The 25139-nt window shown below is 45.0% G+C and overlaps 1 protein-coding gene across 1 annotated transcript in view; it reads left to right on the forward strand.

The window, feature by feature from the left end:
- Positions 1–3030: 3030 nt before the first annotated feature.
- bsna (bassoon presynaptic cytomatrix protein a) overlaps positions 3031–25139 on the forward strand; it is a 45506-nt gene continuing 23397 nt past the window's right edge. The window contains 3 exon segments of the mRNA XM_079897577.1: positions 3031–3650; positions 20268–20754; positions 22786–23877. Coding sequence (XP_079753703.1) covers positions 3502–3650; positions 20268–20754; positions 22786–23877 — 1728 coding nt within the window. The 5' untranslated portion in view covers positions 3031–3501.

A 25139-nucleotide genomic window follows, 5' to 3' on the forward strand; every position in this document is an offset into this window, starting at 1 on the left:
GAATTTGACCTGTATTCATTCACGAAGCAGGTTCATGGTTGATGTTGCCCCATTCACTCATCATTTATGATTAATTCCCGATTAATTCCATGAATTCAGTATTGGATTAAATAAATATCCGTAAACATTTGCACATCTAATACGCAAATAATTCCGGATGCTGGTGTTTGTCAGAACCACCAAACCAACATTTGAGATGCTGCAATTTCTTGTGTAAGGGAAAACCGAGCTTTGAGTATTTTAGTACATGAAGTTGAGCTCGACACTGAGATTAAATCACCTGATTAAAGGCAATCTTCTCTAAGTGTAGGATTCTCCTTATAAATCTGCTTTGATAGCTAGACTGTGATGTGCTTGAACGAACTCCTCTATTAAACCCATTTCAGGAACTGCATTCTTCCTTCACCGTGACCTGATTATGTGAGCAACATTGACCTAGAAAAGCCAGTGATTCATATGGAAGCACCATTATAAGCATCTTCTCTTTAGCCACTGCACATTTACAAATTGTAGATTTTGTCATGTGTTTTATTTACGGTCTTGTGTGTGTATGACTCTTTACTACCTTTGGGTCTCAAGTATGTGACGCTAAAAGGACATTTTTTAATTGGCCTGCTTTTTTTGCTTTACTGCTTTAAAATGTCATCAGAGACGAGAAGAGACGCTGCACGAGGAAGTTATTCTGATTCAAGATTATTAAAACAATTATGATCTGCACCCATAAATCATTTAGAATAAACACTGCGATACTACATGATAGCATAAGAGTTTTAGATGAATTGCTTGTTGTATTCCTCAAATGTAAATATAATATTTCTTTTACTAAACCTCTTACGGCGTGGCACGACTCGACTCAGTTTAGAACCGGTTGAAAGTGTGTGTGATTATAGACTGATCGTTATAGTTGCGCCGACACCTCGTCTACTGACCACTGTACAGTCGTTTCTTTATTCAAGTTGCGTGTGACAGTCGTTTAAAAAAGGTGGCTGTTGCTGACTTTAAATCTAGCGGGTTTGGTGTCTTGTGTCGCAAATCCAATGACGCTGGTAGTGACGATTCTCTGACCAATCAGTGATCAGCAGTGTTTACGCGTCACATTATAGTATAACTACGGCTCGCTTGGAAACGCAATTGAGGTGGTGCCAAAAAAAGTACCAGATACTAGTTCAAAACATTATCGTGATTTTAACAGTAAAAGATGAAAACGGTGAAATCGAACCGTACATTTAATGTAATTTTACAGTAAAATACTGTTAAATATACAGTTTTTGAAAGTGAAAAAGAACGTCATTATGTAATTTACAGTGAAAAAAAAACGTAAATTGACATTCCCACAATTCCCTGCGTGAAACTTCACATTTGATGTATTTTCGTTTAAATAACTATGTTTCTTAATAGTTTTTCTTAGTTTTTTTCTAATCAGTTATGTACATTAGGATTTTATGTTATATCTTATGTTGTTAAATATTTATTGCATTTTTCTAAATTTCATGTGTGTTACCATGATGGTGTTTAGTGTTTGTGTGAATGACACTGGAATGACCTCCTATATGTTAATATTGTCCCTTTTAGGTTGTGGAAAAGCTACTTGTGAAGAGCTTTGATTCTTCATGTGACTCGTCACCACTGTGATTGGTGGTTATCAGTGTAATACAGTGGTTCAAATCTGATATTAAGTATTTCAATAAGTTGGTAAATTAACATCATATCAGTTAATGAAATGTTTTTTTTTACGGTAAATTTCTGGCAACCACAGAGCTGCCAGTTTTTTACCGTAAATTTAACAGTAGTTTTTTAGTGCACATTTTAGCATCACTACGGCTCGCTTGGAACCTCAACTGAGGTGGTTTTATTACAGTGAGCCGTAGCATGCAGTGGAAAGCGCCATAACTGTACTAACGAACACATTTCGAGTTTTCAAGTTTACCTGATGTATAGGGTCACATGGGGGAAGATAAAGCCCCCCTCCCTAATAACAATGTGCATTTACTTTTAAACCGTAACATATTTGGATATAAGTTTATCATGTGCAGGGTGATAATGATGCGTCAGCCAGTGTGTTATTACAGGAAATAAATAGAAACATTTGCTCATTTACTTGTTTATAGCACAAAATGTCAAATATTGGGGAAAGATGTTCTCCACTGGAACCTTTAAAGAATGTATAAATGACTTTTGATTTAATTATTCATATTTGTATATATTTTAAAAGTGTCGTTAATGTAAAATACTAAATAAACTATTGTATTTAAAATTCAATTTTGATAATTTAGTTGATAGTAATTGAATAACAAATGACAGACAAAGCAGAATCCCAGGAAAAGAGATTCGTCTGAAAGGTAAAATTATTCGGACTTTGTGTACAGGCGTATGAATATTTACATATTTAATTGCCCATATTTTAATTGAGGATATGTCATAATAGAAATAAATTTAATGATTTCACTATATTAATCTATAGGTTTTAATGAATGCAAAGATGTCTGAAATGTACATTTAATTCATGGAAATAATAAATAATAATCCCATTAATTACAATAATTATTACATTTAATAACACCAGCAACAGAGCCAATTCTGGGTGACCCATCTTACCCCAAGGGTCTAATTTTATCTCTTACTTCAAAATAAAAACTTTAACTTTTACTCCACAAATCTAGAAACATTAATGGATGCGATGTCCTCTAGTGGTAAACACTGACAATCTGCACTGAAGAAAGTGTTATATAGAGCCTTAGATCCGTCAGGTGCTTCATATACAGATTCCCATCATGGGATCATTTTACCGATTTAGGTTTAATGACTTATTTTAGTTAATTAATTTTAAATTATAATTAAATGTTACGATTTAAACTGCAAGCAAACCTACTTTATTACTAGAAAAAAACTGAATTAACTTATATTATGTTGTGTAATCTGTCTGTCTGTGTGTGTGTGTGTGAAATGAGTTATTGCGCTCGAGCATCAGCAGAGCCAGTCAACAGCATCTTGAAATTCACGCGCAGCTTATGCAATGCCAGCTGATTCTCTACACTCAGAGAGTAGGCTATACATTACTGCTGTGTAGCCTCCAGATCTCATAAGAGCACAGTAACCACAATGACTGTGCTGAAGAAGGAAGACTAAAAGCTTTCTGGGTGGATTGCCTGTGGAAGTGCAGCCCACGTGAAGCTTAATAGGAGATTTTCTGCCCTAGTTTTCGACTCACAATAGAAGAGCGAGTATATGATGTTGGTGATATAGACCTGGAAGTAGATGTGCATATATAAATATATGCATTGATGTATATGCATGTGAGGCGTGCACGCGCGCGTACTGTAGTTGCTGGATGTGTGTGTCTCCTCCCACCCGAGCTCGAGCGCACTGAATGCGCAGGAGAGAGAGTGATGATGATGATGATGGCGGTGGAACATCGGCGCTGAGCGGATCTTTTTATATAATTGCGTTCCCTGACTTTATTATAAATAGAAAACATAATCGGCCTGCTCGCCGGATCCGAGCATGGGTAACGAGGCGAGCCTGGAGGCCGGGGATGGGGCCGCTGTGCTGGGCATGACTGGTTCAGCACCGCTGGGCTCTGGACAGATCCTGAAGCCCGTCAATGGCGCAGCGGCCGGGGCTGGACTCGAACCCAGGGCGGGGGTGCATCGGTAAGAACCGCGTTATTGCACTACATATACACGCTAAAAGGCCATGCATGCTTGCGTTCGCTTTCCTCATCGAATATGATCAAGGTTTGACAGCGAGAAGCTGAGCGGAACGGAGGAGGATGATGATGATGATGCTGATGCTGATGCTCGTTTCTAGGCTACGATCTCTGAACACGAACACAAGAACAGGGCATTAAAGACAGCGATATCAAAGTGCTGACGTGTTCAGATCAGAGATCGACACACCTGAGCCTCGAGAGAGACCTTTAACACACCTTTATTTATAATTACACCGTATAGACATTACTCAACCCAAATTTAACCATAACAAATCCTTTTAATTTGTATAGGCTATATATATATTTTTTTTAATTTCATTATTTACATAAAAAATAAATAAAATAATTAATTAATTTGAAAAAAAAAAACATAAAAATTACAATAAATAAATAAAATCTCATACTATCTCATAGGCTTTCTATTTTCTCAAATGTACACAAATACTCATATATATCCACACAAAAACTCATAAATTCTTATAATTTAGCAAATTATTTAATAAAATTTACAATCCTCATTTAAACTTTTTTTTTCCTCCAAACAGTCACACAGAGAGAGAGAGAGAGAGAGAGAGAGAGAGAGAGAGAGAGAGAATTGTATATGATCGTGTGAATGAGATGAGAATTGTTCTCACATGTATTTACTGTCACGCGTTTGAATATTGTCTCGGGCGCGCGCGCTGCATTCATGAGGAATTACAAACACAGCGTCATATTCGTGGCTGGTTGCACGTTTGCTATAGAAGTGTGCTGGAGACATACCTATCTATCTAATGACTCAAATCACATGATTTCAGATTATTTTCTGTTAATAAAACGATTAGCAATAAAGTAAATAATACTCGTGTGTATTCATGAGTCTGTTTCTCTTCAGATATCACCGTCCGCGAGTGTTTCTTCCTCTCTGCAAATGGCTGTCGGTGTGTTATATATATATATGTGTGTGTGTGTGTGTGTGTGTGTGTGTGTGTGTGATGGAGGGTGAGAGGAGCTCCGACTGTAAGTGCTTTCACATGAAGAATTGATAGCACTGCAATACAGCGACTCATTCATCCGTTCTTCAGTTCAGCATGACTCATATTTACATCAGTCTATATCTGATCTCCGGCGTGAGATGCTAATAATAGGATGAGCTATTTGTGTTTATTTCAGGTATAGCCATCATCACTCACTCATTCACACACACACACTCACTACACAACGCATCTGTGTTTTTATTCCGTCGAAGTGTTGATTCATCCGGGTTGCTCTGGGTTGTTCACCATCTGGCTTTATTAATAATGGCTCCTGAAACTCAGTTAAAAGGCTGTCACCTATACGGAACTGCAATGAAACATTTTTGTAGTGTATTGTAAGTATAATTATGAAAGTTGCAGAATATGCCAATTACAGGATCAAGCATGTCACGCAAAGCTTTAACTGTGTTATAAGCCATTTATTTATGACAAACATGCTGTCAGCACATATGGTTTAGCCAGGGGACGATTCCACATGTGAAGTCCCATGAGATACAGCCTCAGATCCGTCTTGCCATCAAATCTGTTAATGCATTGGTTGAAAATGTGATGAATATGATGTAGTATATCCTGATGATGATCTGAGCCACAGATCTGCTGAACACTCGAGGAGGTTTTCTGAAAAGTGCACTTGCTGTGTTGAACACACTCACAGTTTGAAGAGACAGCCATTTTGTTGTGGTATACATTATTGAGTGCACTCATTCAATCCCATAATGCACTGCAATACCACGTGTAGAACCGCCAGAGAATACCTATAATGCAGTGTGTCGCACCAGAAGACGCTGTCCACAGCCGAATATCATACGGTTTATACAGCCCAGACAGCAACATAGTGTCGGCCCAGATCCGGCCCACATCTGGAACACAGGGATTCCACACGGCCCGGATGTGGGCCGGATCTGGGCTCTCATTTATAAACCTGTTTGTAGGATCTTTACTAAAAGTGTACGTGCGCCCGAAAGCCAAAAATGGCGTACGGCAAAAAATATTCAGACGTATAAAAGCGTGCGTACGCCAGAACCTGTGCAGAATTCCCTTTATAATCCCAGTCAGAGGGAGATTGTGAACATGCGTCTCCTCCCCGAAATAACCATATATGAGTTTACAACGCCTCGTTTTACTATGCATATCCTCATCTGCATATCATTTGCATATGCATATTCATCCACGTGATCCCATGTTTAACAGTACAAGACATTAGGAGAATATGAGATACGGATGTGCGTCTCTTTACATCACTAAAAATCATTTAGTAGCCGATCCTCGCCTTGTGTTTGAATAAATCAAATAGTATAAAATACATTTCAGAGAAAGTTTTTCTCAATCTTTTCCACTGGCCAAATAGTATTTTTAATTGCTTTATATTTTTTATTTCAACAGATAGGCCTTATTGTGTATTATTGATCATTATTTGTGTGAAAATATTTCCTCAGATCATGAGTTATTCTCATGCGCTGAGCAAACAGTAAAACACAGCATGACACAGGAAAAGTGTTCAACAGCAGCGCATCCACTACTAATATTTCTATTTATTCGAATATAAAAAATCTTGTAACTTCTCTGAAATGATTTCATGTCATTTAAGTGCTTAACTCCATTCATAAGAATAGCATATTTAATCTAACTGAGAATATCAAAAGTAAAACAGGGTTTACATCATTCTTTATGTATTTAAACTGTTATTGTGAACATGCACTGTATTTATGATTAGGACTCATGATTAATATTAAAGTGGTTTTCCTTCATCAGTTCTTCAGATCTCCATCGGTGTTGCAAACGTCTCGGTCTCCAGAATGATCGTACGCAAGATCAGGGTTCAGAGCACCTCCACCTGCCCAGATCTGTCCTCTGAACCCTGTGCCTCCCTCTGAACCCTCCACCTCCCCAGCTCCACCTGCCCAGATCTGTCCTCTGAACCCTCCGCCTCCCCAGCTCCACCTGCCCAGATCTGTCCTCTGAACCCTGTGCCTCCCTCTGAACCCTCCACCTCCCCAGCTCCACCTGCCCAGATCTGTCCTCTGAACCCTCCACCTCCCCAGCTCCACCTCCCCAGCTCCACCTGCCCAGATCTGTCCTCTGAACCCTCCTCCTCCCCAGCTCCACCTGCCCAGATCTGTCCTCTGAACCCTCCTCCTCCCCAGCTCCACCTGCCCAGATCTGTCCTCTGAACCCTCCTCCTCCCCAGCTCCACCTGCCCAGATCTGTCCTCTGAACCCTCCGCCTCCCCAGCTCCACCTGCCCAGATCTGTCCTCTGAACCCTCCACCTCCCCAGCTCCACCTGCCCAGATCTGTCCTCTAAACCCTCCACCTCCCCAGCTCCACCTGCCCAGATCTGTCCTCTGAACCCTCCACCTCCCCAGCTCCACCTGCCCAGATCTGTCCTCTGAACCCTCCTCCTCCCCAGCTCCACCTGCCCAGATCTGTCCTCTGAACCCTCCGCCTCCCCAGCTCCACCTGCCCAGATCTGTCCTCTGAACCCTCCTCCTCCCCAGCTCCACCTGCCCAGATCTGTCCTCTGAACCCTCCACCTCCCCAGCTCCACCTCCCCAGCTCCACCTGCCCAGATCTGTCCTCTGAACCCTCCTCCTCCCCAGCTCCACCTGCCCAGATCTGTCCTCTGAACCCTCCGCCTCCCCAGCTCCACCTGCCCAGATCTGTCCTCTGAACCCTCCGCCTCCCCAGCTCCACCTGCCCAGATCTGTCCTCTGAACCCTCCGCTTCCCCAGCTCCACCTGCCCAGATCTGTCCTCTGAACCCTCCACCTCCCCAGCTCCACCTGCCCAGATCTGTCCTCTGAACCCTCCACCTCCCCAGCTCCACCTGCCCAGATCTGTCCTCTGAACCCTCCTCCTCCCCAGCTCCACCTGCCCAGATCTGTCCTCTGAACCCTCCACCTCCCCAGCTCCACCTGCCCAGATCTGTCCTCTGAACCCTCCACCTCCCCATCTCCACCTGCCCAGATCTGTCCTCTGAACCCTCCATCTCCCCAGCTCCACCTGCCCAGATCTGTCCTCTGAACCCTCCACCTCCCCAGCTCCACCTGCCCAGATCTGTCCTCTGAACCCTCCGCCTCCCCAGCTCCACCTGCCCAGATCTGTCCTCTGAACCCTCCACCTCCCCAGCTCCACCTCCACCTCCCCCTCCCCAGCTCCACCTGCCCAGATCTGTCCTCTGAACCCTCCTCCTCCCCAGCTCCACCTGCCCAGATCTGTCCTCTGAACCCTCCGCTTCCCCAGCTCCACCTGCCCAGATCTGTCCTCTGAACCCTCCACCTCCCCAGCTCCACCTGCCCAGATCTGTCCTCTGAACCCTCCACCTCCCCAGCTCCACCTGCCCAGATCTGTCCTCTGAACCCTCCTCCTCCCCAGCTCCACCTGCCCAGATCTGTCCTCTGAACCCTCCACCTCCCCAGCTCCACCTGCCCAGATCTGTCCTCTGAACCCTCCACCTCCCCATCTCCACCTGCCCAGATCTGTCCTCTGAACCCTCCACCTCCCCAGCTCCACCTGCCCAGATCTGTCCTCTGAACCCTCCACCTCCCCAGCTCCACCTGCCCAGATCTGTCCTCTGAACCCTCCGCCTCCCCAGCTCCACCTGCCCAGATCTGTCCTCTGAACCCTCCACCTCCCCCTCCCCAGCTCCACCTCCCCCTCCCCAGCTCCACCTGCCCAGATCTGTCCTCTGAACCCTCCTCCTCCCCAGCTCCACCTGCCCAGATCTGTCCTCTGAACCCTCTGCCCAGATCTGTCCTCTGAACCCTCCGCCTCCCCAGCTCCACCTGCCCAGATCTGACCTCTGAACCCTCCGCCTCCCCAGCTCCACCCAGATCTGTCCTCTGAACCCTCCGCCTCCCCAGCTCCACCTGCCCAGATCTGTCCTCTGAACCCTCCGCCTCCCCAGCTCCACCTGCCCAGATCTGTCCTCTGAACCCTCCGCCTCCCCAGCTCCACCTGCCCAGATCTGTCCTCTGAACCCTCCGCCTCCCCAGCTCCACCTGCCCAGATCTGTCCTCTGAACCCTCCGCCTCCCCAGCTCCACCTGCCCAGATCTGTCCTCTTGAACCCTCCGCCTCCCCAGCTCCACCTGCCCAGATCTGACCTCTGAACCCTCCGCCTCCCCAGCTCCACCTGCCCAGATCTGTCCTCTGAACCCTCCGCCTCCCCAGCTCCACCTGCCCAGATCTGACCTCTGAACCCTCCAGCTCCACCTGCCCAGATCTGTCCTCTGAACCCTCCACCTCCCCAGCTCCACCTGCCCAGATCTGACCTCTGAACCCCTCCACCTCCCCAGCTCCACCTGCCCATATCTGTCCTCTGAACCCTCCGCCTCCCCAGCTCCACCTGCCCAGATCTGTCCTCTGAACCCTCCGCCTCCCCAGCTCCACCTGCCCAGATCTGTCCTCTGAACCCTCCGCCTCCCCAGCTCCACCTGCCCAGATCTGTCCTCTGAACCCTCCGCCTCCCCAGCTCCACCTGCCCAGATCTGTCCTCTGAACCCTCCGCCTCCCCAGCTCCACCTGCCCAGATCTGTCCTCTTGAACCCTCCGCCTCCCCAGCTCCACCTGCCCAGATCTGACCTCTGAACCCTCCGCCTCCCCAGCTCCACCTGCCCAGATCTGTCCTCTGAACCCTGTGCCTCCCTCTGAACCCTCCACCTCCCCATCTCCACCTGCCCAGATCTGTCCTCTGAACCCTCCGCCTCCCCAGCTCCACCTGCCCAGATCTGTCCTCTGAACCCTGTGCCTCCCTCTGAACCCTCCACCTCCCCAGCTCCACCTGCCCAGATCTGTCCTCTGAACCCTCCACCTCCCCAGCTCCACCTGCCCAGATCTGTCCTCTGAACCCTCCTCCTCCCCAGCTCCACCTGCCCAGATCTGTCCTCTGAACCCTCCTCCTCCCCAGCTCCACCTGCCCAGATCTGTCCTCTGAACCCTCCGCCTCCCCAGCTCCACCTGCCCAGATCTGTCCTCTGAACCCTCCACCTCCCCAGCTCCACCTGCCCAGATCTGTCCTCTAAACCCTCCACCTCCCCAGCTCCACCTGCCCAGATCTGTCCTCTGAACCCTCCACCTCCCCAGCTCCACCTGCCCAGATCTGTCCTCTGAACCCTCCTCCTCCCCAGCTCCACCTGCCCAGATCTGTCCTCTGAACCCTCCGCCTCCCCAGCTCCACCTGCCCAGATCTGTCTTCTGAGCCCTCCTCCTCCCCAGCTCCACCTGCCCAGATCTGTCCTCTGAACCCTCCACCTCCCCAGTTCCACCTGCCCAGATCTGTCCTCTGAACCCTGTGCCTCCCTCTGAACCCTCCACCTCCCCAGCTCCACCTGCCCAGATCTGTCCTCTGAACCCTCCGCCTCCCCAGCTCCACCTGCCCAGATCTGTCCTCTGAACCCTCCACCTCCCCAGCTCCACCTCCCCAGCTCCACCTGCCCAGATCTGTCCTCTGAACCCTCCTCCTCCCCAGCTCCACCTGCCCAGATCTGTCCTCTGAACCCTCCGCCTCCCCAGCTCCACCTGCCCAGATCTGTCCTCTGAACCCTCCGCCTCCCCAGCTCCACCTGCCCAGATCTGTCCTCTGAACCCTCCGCTTCCCCAGCTCCACCTGCCCAGATCTGTCCTCTGAACCCTCCACCTCCCCAGCTCCACCTGCCCAGATCTGTCCTCTGAACCCTCCACCTCCCCAGCTCCACCTGCCCAGATCTGTCCTCTGAACCCTCCTCCTCCCCAGCTCCACCTGCCCAGATCTGTCCTCTGAACCCTCCACCTCCCCAGCTCCACCTGCCCAGATCTGTCCTCTGAACCCTCCACCTCCCCATCTCCACCTGCCCAGATCTGTCCTCTGAACCCTCCACCTCCCCAGCTCCACCTGCCAAGATCTGTCCTCTGAACCCTCCACCTCCCCAGCTCCACCTGCCCAGATCTGTCCTCTGAACCCTCCGCCTCCCCAGCTCCACCTGCCCAGATCTGTCCTCTGAACCCTCCACCTCCCCAGCTCCACCTCCACCTCCCCCTCCCCAGCTCCACCTGCCCAGATCTGTCCTCTGAACCCTCCTCCTCCCCAGCTCCACCTGCCCAGATCTGTCCTCTGAACCCTCCGCTTCCCCAGCTCCACCTGCCCAGATCTGTCCTCTGAACCCTCCACCTCCCCAGCTCCACCTGCCCAGATCTGTCCTCTGAACCCTCCACCTCCCCAGCTCCACCTGCCCAGATCTGTCCTCTGAACCCTCCTCCTCCCCAGCTCCACCTGCCCAGATCTGTCCTCTGAACCCTCCACCTCCCCAGCTCCACCTGCCCAGATCTGTCCTCTGAACCCTCCACCTCCCCATCTCCACCTGCCCAGATCTGTCCTCTGAACCCTCCACCTCCCCAGCTCCACCTGCCCAGATCTGTCCTCTGAACCCTCCACCTCCCCAGCTCCACCTGCCCAGATCTGTCCTCTGAACCCTCCGCCTCCCCAGCTCCACCTGCCCAGATCTGTCCTCTGAACCCTCCACCTCCCCCTCCCCAGCTCCACCTCCCCCTCCCCAGCTCCACCTGCCCAGATCTGTCCTCTGAACCCTCCTCCTCCCCAGCTCCACCTGCCCAGATCTGTCCTCTGAACCCTCTGCCCAGATCTGTCCTCTGAACCCTCCGCCTCCCCAGCTCCACCTGCCCAGATCTGACCTCTGAACCCTCCGCCTCCCCAGCTCCACCCAGATCTGTCCTCTGAACCCTCCGCCTCCCCAGCTCCACCTGCCCAGATCTGTCCTCTGAACCCTCCGCCTCCCCAGCTCCACCTGCCCAGATCTGTCCTCTGAACCCTCCGCCTCCCCAGCTCCACCTGCCCAGATCTGTCCTCTGAACCCTCCGCCTCCCCAGCTCCACCTGCCCAGATCTGTCCTCTGAACCCTCCGCCTCCCCAGCTCCACCTGCCCAGATCTGTCCTCTTGAACCCTCCGCCTCCCCAGCTCCACCTGCCCAGATCTGACCTCTGAACCCTCCGCCTCCCCAGCTCCACCTGCCCAGATCTGTCCTCTGAACCCTCCGCCTCCCCAGCTCCACCTGCCCAGATCTGACCTCTGAACCCTCCAGCTCCACCTGCCCAGATCTGTCCTCTGAACCCTCCACCTCCCCAGCTCCACCTGCCCAGATCTGACCTCTGAACCCCTCCACCTCCCCAGCTCCACCTGCCCATATCTGTCCTCTGAACCCTCCGCCTCCCCAGCTCCACCTGCCCAGATCTGTCCTCTGAACCCTCCGCCTCCCCAGCTCCACCTGCCCAGATCTGTCCTCTGAACCCTCCGCCTCCCCAGCTCCACCTGCCCAGATCTGTCCTCTGAACCCTCCGCCTCCCCAGCTCCACCTGCCCAGATCTGTCCTCTGAACCCTCCGCCTCCCCAGCTCCACCTGCCCAGATCTGTCCTCTTGAACCCTCCGCCTCCCCAGCTCCACCTGCCCAGATCTGACCTCTGAACCCTCCGCCTCCCCAGCTCCACCTGCCCAGATCTGTCCTCTGAACCCTCCGCCTCCCCAGCTCCACCTGCCCAGATCTGTCCTCTGAACCCTCCGCCTCCCCAGCTCCACCTGCCCAGATCTGACCTCTGAACCCCTCCACCTCCCCAGCTCCACCTGCCCATATCTGTCCTCTGAACCCTCCGCCTCCCCAGCTCCACCTGCCCAGATCTGTCCTCTGAACCCTCCGCCTCCCCAGCTCCACCTGCCCAGATCTGTCCTCTTGAACCCTCCGCCTCCCCAGCTCCACCTGCCCAGATCTGACCTCTGAACCCTCCGCCTCCCCAGCTCCACCTGCCCAGATCTGTCCTCTTGAACCCTCCGCCTCCCCAGCTCCACCTGCCCAGATCTGACCTCTGAACCCTCCGCCTCCCCAGCTCCACCTGCCCAAATCTGCTTCAGGGCTGATGCTTGTCTATCTATTAACACTGACATATTCAATGCTAAAACTGTTTCAAAAGTTGTCATGACTGAAATAATGTTAGACTGATTTTATTATGGATATGCAATGGGAATAGGGAGAAAAATGGGATCTGGAAAAGGAAGTTTGGTGGAAAATGGCACGTAGAGCAAAGACAGTTGATCTAATCTTTGAAGTTTGAATGTGTCTTTTCCGGATCTCATTCTTCTCCCTATTACCATATCAGTTCAGAGCAGCCATTTGTAAACTGAACGTGTCTAGTTTCCGGTCTCATCCGCCTCCAGTTACTCTTATATACGAAACGGCTCATTATGCTGATTGATATTGCAAACTGGTGTTTCTTACCATATTATTTTAATGCACTGAAGTAATTGTAAACAATGGTTTGTCATGCAAATAGTTTTACTGTTTACTGCACTTTGTTATTCCACTAGTTGTTTACCCACAGAATCAGACATTCACACATTCACAGACAATATCTAATTTTTGCAGTGTAAAATAAGGTATATATAAGGTAGTATAGACTACAGTGTTCAGACTACACTTTATGTGTGCATTATTGTTCACCACATGCTTTTTCCTGTAAGCCTACCAACTCTGTCTTTAAGTTAAGGTTCTACACCCATCATACATGAGAACTGGGTCACTCCAGCAAATGCTGCTCGAGAAGCTACAAAACGCTGGTTTTCTATAAATACTGGAGGCTGGAGAGCATCTGACAGAGATGGCAGCTCAAGCTGTGTGAGAGGAAACCCAAGCGCTAGAAGTGTTTGTGTGAGGATAATGACTGGAAACACCAGACATTCAGTCATTTAGCAGATGCTTTTATCCAAAGCAACTTACAAATCAGGAACATCTTTCTCTGAAGAGCATGAGGAGAGCGGTGCACAAGCTGAAGAAGTAGCGTACAGTGCATTATGATAAATACATCTAACAGTTTTGACCAGAGGCGTAGGAATGACCTTAAAAATGAGAGGAACACATTTTAAAATCACCTTTGCCTCTCTTTACAATATGACAGCTTTAAATCGCTTTGAAGAATAGCTACACAGGGATATCTTTTGAAACGATAACAAGTGGATATTTAAGAAAAATCTGTCAATCAAGTCATTTTTTATAACAGTAGAGACCAGTAACATACATTAAAGTCTTCCTGTAGTTAATCATTTTATCCCTTAAAATTCATTGTTGATCATGTTTTTTCCTTAAAAAATTCTTGATGTCTTAAAATATCTTGAATGTAACTCGACACCCTTGCCTCATTTAGTATTCATGGTTCTATGAATATGCAAATGAGCCCCGCCTCCAGCTCAGAGATCCACTGGTTGACGATCACACGTTGATCTGATTGGTTACAAGGTAGTTTGTGACGTCAGAAACACCAGCGATTTCAAAGCGTGTTTTTGAGACTGTCTTTGGTTCACTGCAGTTTTAAGGAGGAAATACTCAGCAATGCTGTCGACTTATGAACTTACACATGGTTTGTCTTAAAGCAGATTAAAAACACCACATAGACACATAAACTACATTAAGGGCTGGATTTTCACCACAGGGGGACTTTAAAGAAAACAAATAGGGTGAATTTTACTTTAATGTAGGTCGGTTGTCGCACATAACATGCATTTTACTATACAGAGTATTCTGCAAAAACTGAGAGTTATGCACATATTTAGTTTTGCGTTACAGTGAGCAAGTCGCTTTTAAACTTCAAAGACACGTTAAACAAACAGAGCGCAGACATGAGCTCAATCACCCTCGTGGAAAATAAATATACCCTAACCCTAACCCTAACCCATTTGAAATACATTTATTTTATGCTAAGTATACTACAAATAGATTTACATATTTATGTACTTATCATAAATACTCAGCAATTGTACTTTTAGTATACTAAATTGGTATACTTAAAGTCTGCTAAATTGGAAAAACAAATTTTGTACTTAATATACGTTAGTTATACAGAAATAGAGCTTAAGTTCAACTAAAGATATACTGAAGTATATTTGATAGTGCTAAAGTGTAACTATTGCAAGTATACTTTAGGTACACTTTACATATCTTGCATTTAAAGACTGATATTATACAGAGATCATACTATCCTTACTAATAAAATAATGCGAGTATCGCGTGTGACTGATGTATTCCTGCAGAACTCCTCTGACTTGGAGATTGGGCTTCTGTGTGTTTTAAAATATATAATCTCCAGGCACAAGATATGCTAAACACAAATAGTAACACAAAACAGCAGTAGTTTGGGAAACTTTACTTTTAACTAATTCATTACAACATTGCATTATTGTAAAAATGTAAAGTCACTTATTATGGACAGTAATGCATACTTTTGCACACGTTTGTGGTTCTCTGTGTCTCTTACAGAGCAAGAGCATTATGCTGGGTTTGCCTGTCGTTGTTTTTCTATTGTAAATGTCTGACAGTAATGCATCAGACTCACTCCCGTGATTAAATGTGACTGTCACACATCTGTTAAATGAAGAGTACACGCTCCTGCTCGTGAAGTCTCTCTTTATAAGCCACGGTGTGAATAAGAGATTGATTATGCAGTGTAGTGAGCTTTATTAACAGCAGAAGTCTCGGCTCACGCTGAACGATGTGATTGACAGCTGCTAATGATCAATGGCCGTGAATCAGCAAAGTTTCACATGACACGAGTGAGTTAGATATAATGATGCATTACTATGTCAAACACTTGAAAAAATAAAAAGAATTTGTAATTAAAAATAGAAAAGGAAAAAAAGCAAGCTAGCATAATGCTAGTCTGCAAGAGACAGAGAGAGACACTGCCAGCTGAGATAAAGCTTTACTTTACATGAAAAGTTACAAATTTAGTTACTTTTTTTATAGGAGTAAAGCTTTAAAAGAGATTTACACATCATCTAAAAGCTGAATAAATGAGCTTTCCGTTGATGTATGATTTGTTATGATAGGACAATATTTGGTCGAGATACAACTATTTGAAGATCTGAGAATGCAAAAAATCGAAACATTGAGAAAATCTCCTTTAAAGTTGTTCATTTATGTTGGCGATTGTGCTGCATTCACTCACAGAAATACATGTTTTATATATTTACGGTTGGAAATTTACTAAATATCTTCATGGAACATGATCTTTACTTAATATCTTAAAAATCAATCATTTTGACCAATCATGGTTTTGTGGTCCAGGGTCTCGTCTGTGTGTTTTGTTATTGTGATGATGAGCCGGGTCAGTGACATCATCACTAGAGGTCCAGCTGTTGTGAAGCTACTGGTGTGCTGATTGCATGAATAGTTTATTATTTACTGTATGCTGATAATATATATGTGGATGGACAATACCAACATCAAGTGTTTGATGTGTTAATGTTTTGAAGGATAATAGAGAGCCATTGTGTGTTTTAAATTATTTCTTTATTGTGTAATTGTGCATATTAAAGCACATGTTAGACCTCGCCTGTCTGAGCCAGTGTTTGAGGTGAGCTTTGGCAGTGCACAGCCAGACCGTACCATGTTTGAAGATGGGGAGAGACATGAGTGCTATGAGGTGTTAGATGTTTGAGGTTGTATGTTATGCTTGTTTGTATTGATGATTGCATGTCAGAAATTAGTGTTTGAACATTGGTTATATTATTTATGTGACAATGTTTAGCTGTGGAATTCAGTGATGAGTGTTACGGGGAAAGGTTCCACCCCGTGATAATGGTTCGTCCCACTAGTGTTTGGCGGGAAACTTGTATATTTAACCCATTGTCTGCGCATGTTTGGGAGAGGCTGTGTCCTGTATTATACTGAGCAAACACTTGAACACGTCTGAGGTGAGACATGCGGATGTGTTTGTGGATGTGTTTAGTGCCAGTTTTGATGCTCATAGCATTTTTGTGTGTTTTTAGCACCAGTATATGTAGCATTGTACTTTTTTTGTGTACTTTATATGGACGGCACCTTGTGAAATGCAGCTTGTACAATAAATCCCCATTGGCGTTGGGAAAACTACTCCATTATACTGAGGCTTCCTAACTTCTCCCAGGCCTCTCGACAACACACATCATCACAGTTATGGTTTCATCATTTGTGTCATTGTGTGATGTTTTTTATGTATATTGGGGGATATTCTGTAGTAATTTGGAGTGCAGTTTTTATTGTTAATTGCAGATGGATTATGTGACATTTATTTTTCATTTGTGGGGGGGATTTTATTGTATATAATGATCTTTTGGTATGTAATGTGATTGGTACTCTCAGCAGATCAACTTTAGCTAATTCTGGGGCTGTTGTTTTACTGTCCATTGTCCCGGTCACATAAAGAATAAAATAAACACACTCACACTCATTCACACTCCAGAGCCACAACACCAGTCCTGCTCAAACGGCCTGAAGAACTTCTTACCTGATCAAATCAGACCTGGGTCCGGCCGACTTTATTTTCCAACCCGACTGGACCCAAATGTAAACGGCAGTGACATCAAATAAGAAAGTGTACTTTTAAAATGATCTTGCTGCTTTATTTGTAAAATTAATTTTCCAATCCTTCTTTGTCTTCCGTTACATTAGCCACGTGTTGCCAGATAATGTGTACGTTCTGGAGTGTAACGATACTCATGTCCCACTTCGATACACATCACCATACTGAACTCACCATACGATACGATTATTGTGATGCTACAAGACACATGATAAAAGGTTAACAAAAATATACTGTTGATTAAAATGCAAAATTTTATGGACTTGGTGTTGGAAACCCAATGCAGGACAATAGAGACACCAGAATAAACATATACATGATTCTGAAGCTGAAAATACAGCATTATTGAAGATGAATATGCTTTACTCTGTCACTGACTAGATATAGTTAAAATAATGTAGGCCACTTTTTATTAGATTTTTTTTGGCATTATCAGGACCCACAAATATTCCCCCATTGCATTATACATTATATTCAACATTATAAATAGCAGTTTAATGTAGTACTGACTCTAAAAATGTTCTCACACAGCAATTTTTATTTTCGGTGAACTATACACAATACATATTGTTGCATTTTTGTATTACGATATATTGTGACACCCCTATACGTTCTGAGTCCAAAATGTGGGAGAAACTTGAAAATATACGGTTGTTTTTATTTAATTGGTTAGTTTGGCATCCGCGACATTTAGATATGTAATCAATATTTGGCAAACTCTAGGCTACATTATTCAAAGTAGCAATTCCACATATAAGCTTTACACAAGATTTCTTGTGCATCTCAAATGACATGGAAACTTATATTGATGCTAATATTAATAAGCAGTTCCCTGCTCTCCTTCTCCTGAATGGCTTGGGTATTAGCGTTAGTTTACGTGTTCTGCTCAACATCCAGGAGGGTTTGGTCAGTTACACATAGAACTGAAGACTGAGAGAGAACAGAGGAGAATACACTAACTAGTATACAGTATATTCTATACTAACTACTAACTAATATACTAACGCCATAAAATGAGACACGAATTGCTTGTGAGCTCCTTTCTCAATCACACAATGGAAAACCCAGCACTCTTCACGGACAAGCGAAGGTGAAGGCAGCAAGTCCACATCCAGTGTGCCGTAACTGATCAAGTGGGAAGGCTGGGTTTTGCCCTCACTGAAAACCGAAGAGGAACACGGCCAATGTTTTCATCCCGCATAAGTTGTGCGAGCACTTTTTCCATCTCGTCCCACTCTTGATGATCCCTTGTTGTCCCACTCATTCCCTCCAGTGCATGTTCTCCTAACTCTAACCTCTGCATCAGTGCTGAATGTGATGAAGTTGGCCCGCTGTTTGCACTCAAGTAATGGAGCAAAAGGATAGACTGCCAAGTGGTAATAGGTAAAATGAAGAGGCTTGAAGAGAATGCAACACACACACATCTACTCTACCTGACGGTGCTTTAGCCTTATTACACGGCTCTGTGGAATGCTTGAATCTGATTGGTCAATCACACATCCAGTGGTGTATTATTCCCAGATAACAGCCGCTGAACACAGAAACACAGGCTCATCCGGGTCACTGGAGTCTATAAGCTCACTAGGAACGGTCTTTCCTCGCGGAAGTTTTGCGTTTGGTGAGCTAATCAAATATTAAAACTCAGTCAAATCAATATTTTTTGTATAGTTATTTAATAATGTCATCCAGTCTCACAGACTCGCTCTCTCTTGTTTCATACAAATGCAGATGCTGCCATTTTGTGACTATTGTTTTGTTCACTGTTGGATTATAAGATACAAACAGGTCAGATTTTAAAACAGTTTAATCTGAAATCAATATCTCTGATCTCCATAATCATTTATGCGTTGAAATGCTGTGTAATAAGTGTTATGACTCTACACCGTATCTCTTAAATGTCCGTCTAGTTTGAACTCGCCGCTGAAACTGCTCTCTCCGCGGAAGCTTTGCATTTAGCTAATAAAATATTTCAACTCAGATCAATATTTCGTGTCTAATTATTTACTTTTTCATTTTGACCCATATTTTATTTGTATTCTGAAACCTCTTTTACAATTAATAAATATCTTGACATATCAGTCTGAATATGTTTCAATGGCACATGAAATAAAATAATAATAATAATAATAATTCGTTACATTTATATAGTTCTTTTCTGGGCACTCAAAGTGCTTTACATATGGAAATGGGAACCACCACCAGTGTGCAGCATCACCTGATGATGCGACGGCAGGGTGTCACCAATGTCAGGTGATTTCTTATGTAAATTTACATCCTTTATTGAAACATATTCCCAACCATAGGGAACCCCGAAGCCATGGTCAAACTAAAGATTAGTTCATGTTTTAAAGAGAAGTGAAAAGGATGCAAACATGCTCAAACATGAACATTCATTACTAACTCAATTAACACGTTGATTTCAATGAGTAATCACAGGTTTTTCTCAATCAGGAGCCAAAATCTGTTCTAATGGACTATGTGTGATCACAGAAACTCAATAAAAAAAAGGAAAAGGAGTGATACAGACCATACATTAATGAAAAGTGATAAGCCAACATCTGAAGTACAGAAGATGAGAACTTGCGAATATGCATGTTGTTTGGATGATATGCAATGATTTTATCTATTCTAGAATGTTTTTGTGTTCATTCATTGCTCAGTTGGTTGGCCTTCCCGCATAGTGAACAATAAGAAGGGTCAACATCACAGCATTAGTCTCAGTCCTGTATCTGGCTCATAATATTTAAGGTTTGTTCAGATTGTTCTGAAGGGACCGATCTGTTGAGACCAACACAACCATCAAGAAAGTGCTGAAACACACATGTAACTAGACCAAACTACACACAAAGCACTTTACTATTTTACTTTTCTGCTTTGCTTTTCTTCTTCTCTAGAGTACCTTAACCTCCTGAAACTTGGTTTTGTAGAATATCGTTGGTACCTGTATGATCAATTGCTTGTGTATGTGCATTGGCCTCGATAAAAGTGTCTGTTAAATGATTCAATGTAAGTGTAATGTAAATTAAAAACTGATCTGAGCTTTGTAATGCCTTGCTCCTCACTTGAAGTGATATCAGGCTACTTAAATGGCTGATATGTTAAGAGCAGGCTTGTTTAAAAGGTGCACAAGATTAATCAGATGTTCTCCTTCTCTTTTTGCTTCATTTAGGCTGGCCGGAGGAGGAGGCCCACCATCAAGCCCAAACCTAAGCTATGGAACTGCTGGCGATCGGGGGCCAGGTGGTGACTTTGGCATGCAAGCAAGTGGAAACCCTTACAAAAAGCCAGTGCATGATGGACCTAGACATCCCCAGACCACTTCTACACATCAGTCTCAATTTCAAGCTTCATCAGGGGGCATGGGACCCAACCAAAGCCCTGGACAACACGCCTCCAGACGCAGCCTCCAGGTGGACTTCAGCGGCGGCGGGCGAAGAGGCCGCTCACCCTCAGCCTCTCCGGATAGAGCTAGCGCGCCGTCTTCGCCATACTCCGTACCCCAGATAGCACCAATGCCCAGCAGTAAGCTCTGTCCAGTCTGCAATACTACAGAGTTGACAAATGTTGATGGCTCGCCAAACTTCAACAAGTGCACCCAGTGCCACACTACAGCGTGCAACCAGTGCGGCTTCAACCCCAACCCACACCTTATAGGGGTAAGACTTCTGAATAAATGGGATTCTTGCTACATGATTGGTTTTATTTTTATTGATTATGCTTTAGTTTTTGCATGCGTGTCTTCTGTGGCATCCTCCTTTATTCTGTTTTTCATTGAAATCAATGCTGGACTGGTCATATTTTAGTTCAGTTTGGTTAATTGACCTATCGGTAAGCCCTGCCCCCTTAGTTACTGTTGCTATCTCGGACAAACAAACGGAGTTGCTAACTGTCTTATAATGACAGCTGTCAATGTGAAAATCTTGTCCCAAGATGTTTTTCATAAATTTTGGACACAGAAGGACCACCAAGCGAGGGTTTACAGATCACAATGCAAGCGGGAGAAGCCTCGTGTTATGCTCGTCACGATCGCAGATAGGCCTAGCTGTTTTTAAACACCGCCGGGTGTTTTTGACCTACACTGTACATGACGTGAGAACAGTTAGCTATTTAGGTTTGTACGTTGGCATGGACTCTCTAACTTTAATTGTAACTTAATGAGAGCATGACAACCAGAAAATGAACGTTTTTGTCTTCTTGGGATTGAATCCATAGGTCCAGGTTAATGCGCTCACATCATTGATATTATAAATGAACCGGGCTTCAGTTGTATTGCTTAGATAATTGGTCCGTTTGCGCAAATCTTATCACACGTTTGATTCAATACATGAATACCCATGCCCTCCTCTCAGGATACCTGGAATCAGTGATACAAGAACCCCAGGCACATCATTTTACCATTTTTGTAGCAAAAACACCATCAAACCGATGAGAGGTTTGGATCTTCCAATGTTTCTTCGGATCTTTAAATCTTCCCAAACCTAAAGATGTCCGAATTCCGGTCCCGTGCGACTGATACTCAACCGCCATTGGCTCATCTGTGTTCGAGGGGAGTGGCTTACTGATAGGTCAACTGTGCTTCAGTAATGCAGGTGGAACTAAATGTTGTATTCTCAAGGTGTAGTGGAAGAATACACTGTCAGTAGTACTTGAAAGCATACGTTTACAAGGGTGTATTTTTGTAGTTATATTTGTAGCTGTCTGTGCTTTTGTGAGGGAAGATACATTTTGAGTTTTGAGTAAAAATCAGATATAACAGCAATATCAGATGAAACGTAAGTCTTTTCTTGCCTATTGTGACATATATATATATATATATATATATATCCGTGTGAAACGGCTTCTGGAACAAATGTAGGGCGGATTTGATTTTATCCGTGGGGAATTGATTGGATGGTTGGATGGTTGTGGTTGGCTACTATTGGTGGATCTCATGTGAGTAACAGGTTGCCCTGACCTTATCATCAGAAGAAAAGCTACCAATAGGTGGCGCTGTGACCACATTGACATGGTGTGATCAGAGTAAGGTGACAATAACACAAGCAGAGTTTGGTGTCATATGCCAAAGCATTGCAGAGATACAGCCTCAGAGTCGTTTTGGCATCATGCCATCAAATTTGTTGATGCTGTATACGAAAACGGTTTCGTCTATCGACACAAAATCCCTACATTTTTTGCCGGCATGGTCTGAAGATGATCTGACTTGAATTTGGAGAAAAACAAACAAATGGTCTAAGAGGAGTGCGGACAGGAGTTTCAGCCGACTATGGCAAACTTGTTTCTAGCCCTTAAAGTTCTAAAGTTATTAGCATAAACGTGAATGCAAATTTGGACAATTGGTGGTGCTAGAGGGATTGAGTTAAAGACTCCAAATTCGCCGTGGTAAATGTTCAGACTGCCCTCTATCTGTGTACCAAATTTCATAACTTTCTTTCAAACGGTTCTATGGGCTTTCAGAGCGGTAGAAGAATAATAAGAACACTTACTATTACAATAGGTGCTTGGCACCTTAATAAACACTGCAATATTCCATAAAAACAAAAAACAAGAACTGTCCATTTTGATCTCATTGTGGCTTTAATGTGTCTTTGGTCAATTAAAATAATTTGGGGAAAATAAAGTGATTCCAAATTCTGAATGGAGTGTGTATCTTTCTCTAAGTAATGCACTAATATGCGTTTCTTCAACAGGTCAAGGAGTGGCTTTGTTTAAACTGCCAGATGCAGCGGGCTTTGGGAATAAACATGACTACACCACGGTCCAAGAGTCAGCAGCAGATACATTCTCCCTCTCATCAACCTAAGGCTGACCCCATACCCAAGACCCAACCCCCAGCTCAGCCCACACCGCAGTTACAATCCCAAACGCAGACACAGACAAAAGTGCAGCCTCAGACTCAAGCGTTCTCTGGGATCCAGAGACAGATTGGTCCTACTGGACCAAACCAGACTGGACTTCATAGTGGGCCACAAGCTGGTCTCCAGACACATAAAGAGCAACCACAATCAGGTTCCCAGTCAGGGTCCAAGGATACCCAAAGGCAGGTATTGGGACCAAAAAGTCCAGAAAAAGTGGCCCAAATAGGGCGGATTCCTCATCCAGGGGCAGTGCCTTTACCTGGCTTAGCAAAGGCACAGTCGCAGTCCGATCTGGGGCGTGGCTCTCCAGTGCGGCTTGGAGGTCAACCCGATAAGACCCGGAGTGCCGGAAGCTCCCCAGCCCATCACCCACCCTCCCACGAGCCACCTCAAGATGGTCTAACTAAGTTGTTTGGTTTTGGGGCATCTCTCCTAAACCAGGCAAGCACCCTTATATCTGTTGACCCTCTTCCTGGATCCTCACAGCAGCCTTCACCTGCCCGTAACCCGACTGCCATGGGGACAAAGGTGATCTTTAGTGATGGAGCTAGTGCTAAATCTACAGCAGGGCCACCTGGCACTGCCAAAACAGGCCCAGGAGGAGTCATGTTCCCTAAAGGTCCTGGAGCCCCCCTTCAGAAACAGCCTCTGCAGCAGCAGTCACCGGTGCACCAACAAAAAGGGCCGAAACAACAGCAGTCGCCGTCGCACCATCAAACAACACCACAGCAGTCACCGCTAAAGCAGCCTCCAACTCAGCCTCCAACTCAGCCAGTCATCCAGAAGCCAGACGTCACCTGCCCACTATGCAAGACTGCATTCAATGTCGGAACAACAGAACCACCAAACTACAGGTCGTGCACCCAGTGTCATACAGAGGTGTGCAATCTTTGTGGTTTCAATCCCACACCACATCTGGTGGAGGTAAGGAGCTACACTCATCTTGTAATGTGATGGACTGAAACTATTTCTTCTTTTCTTCACATTTCTCTCTTTCTCAGTCTTTAATCCTTCTTTGTTCATATTGAGTGCCAGCGGAATCCCTCTCAGAAAGAAAGCAGTTTTCATTTTCTACTGTGTGGTGGGAATTGTGATGTGTGTAGAGTAACTGTGTTCACAGGGAGAGGCCTAGACATGAGTGTTGTATCTTCTGCATGGCCATTGTTCATTCAAGTACATTCCAAAGCGCTGCAGGTTTATAAGTTGGTACTGATAATTCATGTGTCATATTCTAGTGTTATGATGCAAAAGAGCCCAGCTATAAACAGTTTGTGTCTGTTAATCATCTGTCCATACGAGTAGTGTAATCACATGGGTGTCAGTCCTAACAGTGTGTGTGTGTGTGTGTGTAGTAGCAGATTTAGGCATCTGGGTGATATGGTCAACCACTCAGGGGTGGCATAGGGCAACCACACACAAAAAAATGGGTTTGGACTGGTTTTCAATCACTCATTTACACGTCATGTCAATAGCTATATTTCCACCCATCTATTTTTATGCACATTTGGGATATCTTATAAACACTTGATGGAAACGCCAAGATGTGCATAAATTCTAAAAGTGTCCATAAAAACATATGCACTTAATTGAGGAATATAAATGCTTACATATGCTTATGCTTTTGCTAACATATGCTTGGAAAATGATCAGGGATGAGATTCAATATGACGTCGTAGCCTGTAAGAAAGTTGCCATATGCTCCACTGACTCAATGGCTGTGGCCACTATGCACAATGCTATGGCCCTAGTGTTTGGCAGGTTGAAATGTAAATGTGTGACAGATGAGATGGCACAAGGTAAACCTGTTTTTGATGCAAACATGAATAATAGTATAAGATTGTTACTGAATGAACTGGAACAGTTTTCTTCTCACTGATTCCCAGAGGCTGCTCTTGGTACTTCCTAAAACGTTTACTAAATGTTTTTGAGTATTTTATGATTGTAAAAGACTGACTTGCCATTGAATAAAAAAATATATTATATAAAGTGTCCTTGTCCTATATAGAGTGTATAGTAGAGATTTTTATTTAATATGAAAAACCTTCAATATCAGATTGATTGACCCAGCACTATGTCAAAAACAACCCAGCAAATAACCCAGGGTTAATGTATAAAACCCAACAAGCTGGGTTGTTTTAGCAATGATTGTTTTTAACCCAACATTTTTTAGAGTGTACTTATTTGTT

The sequence above is a fragment of the Squalius cephalus genome (assembly GCF_949319135.1).
Source record: "Squalius cephalus genome assembly, chromosome: 16".
NCBI lineage: Eukaryota > Metazoa > Chordata > Actinopteri > Cypriniformes > Leuciscidae > Squalius > Squalius cephalus.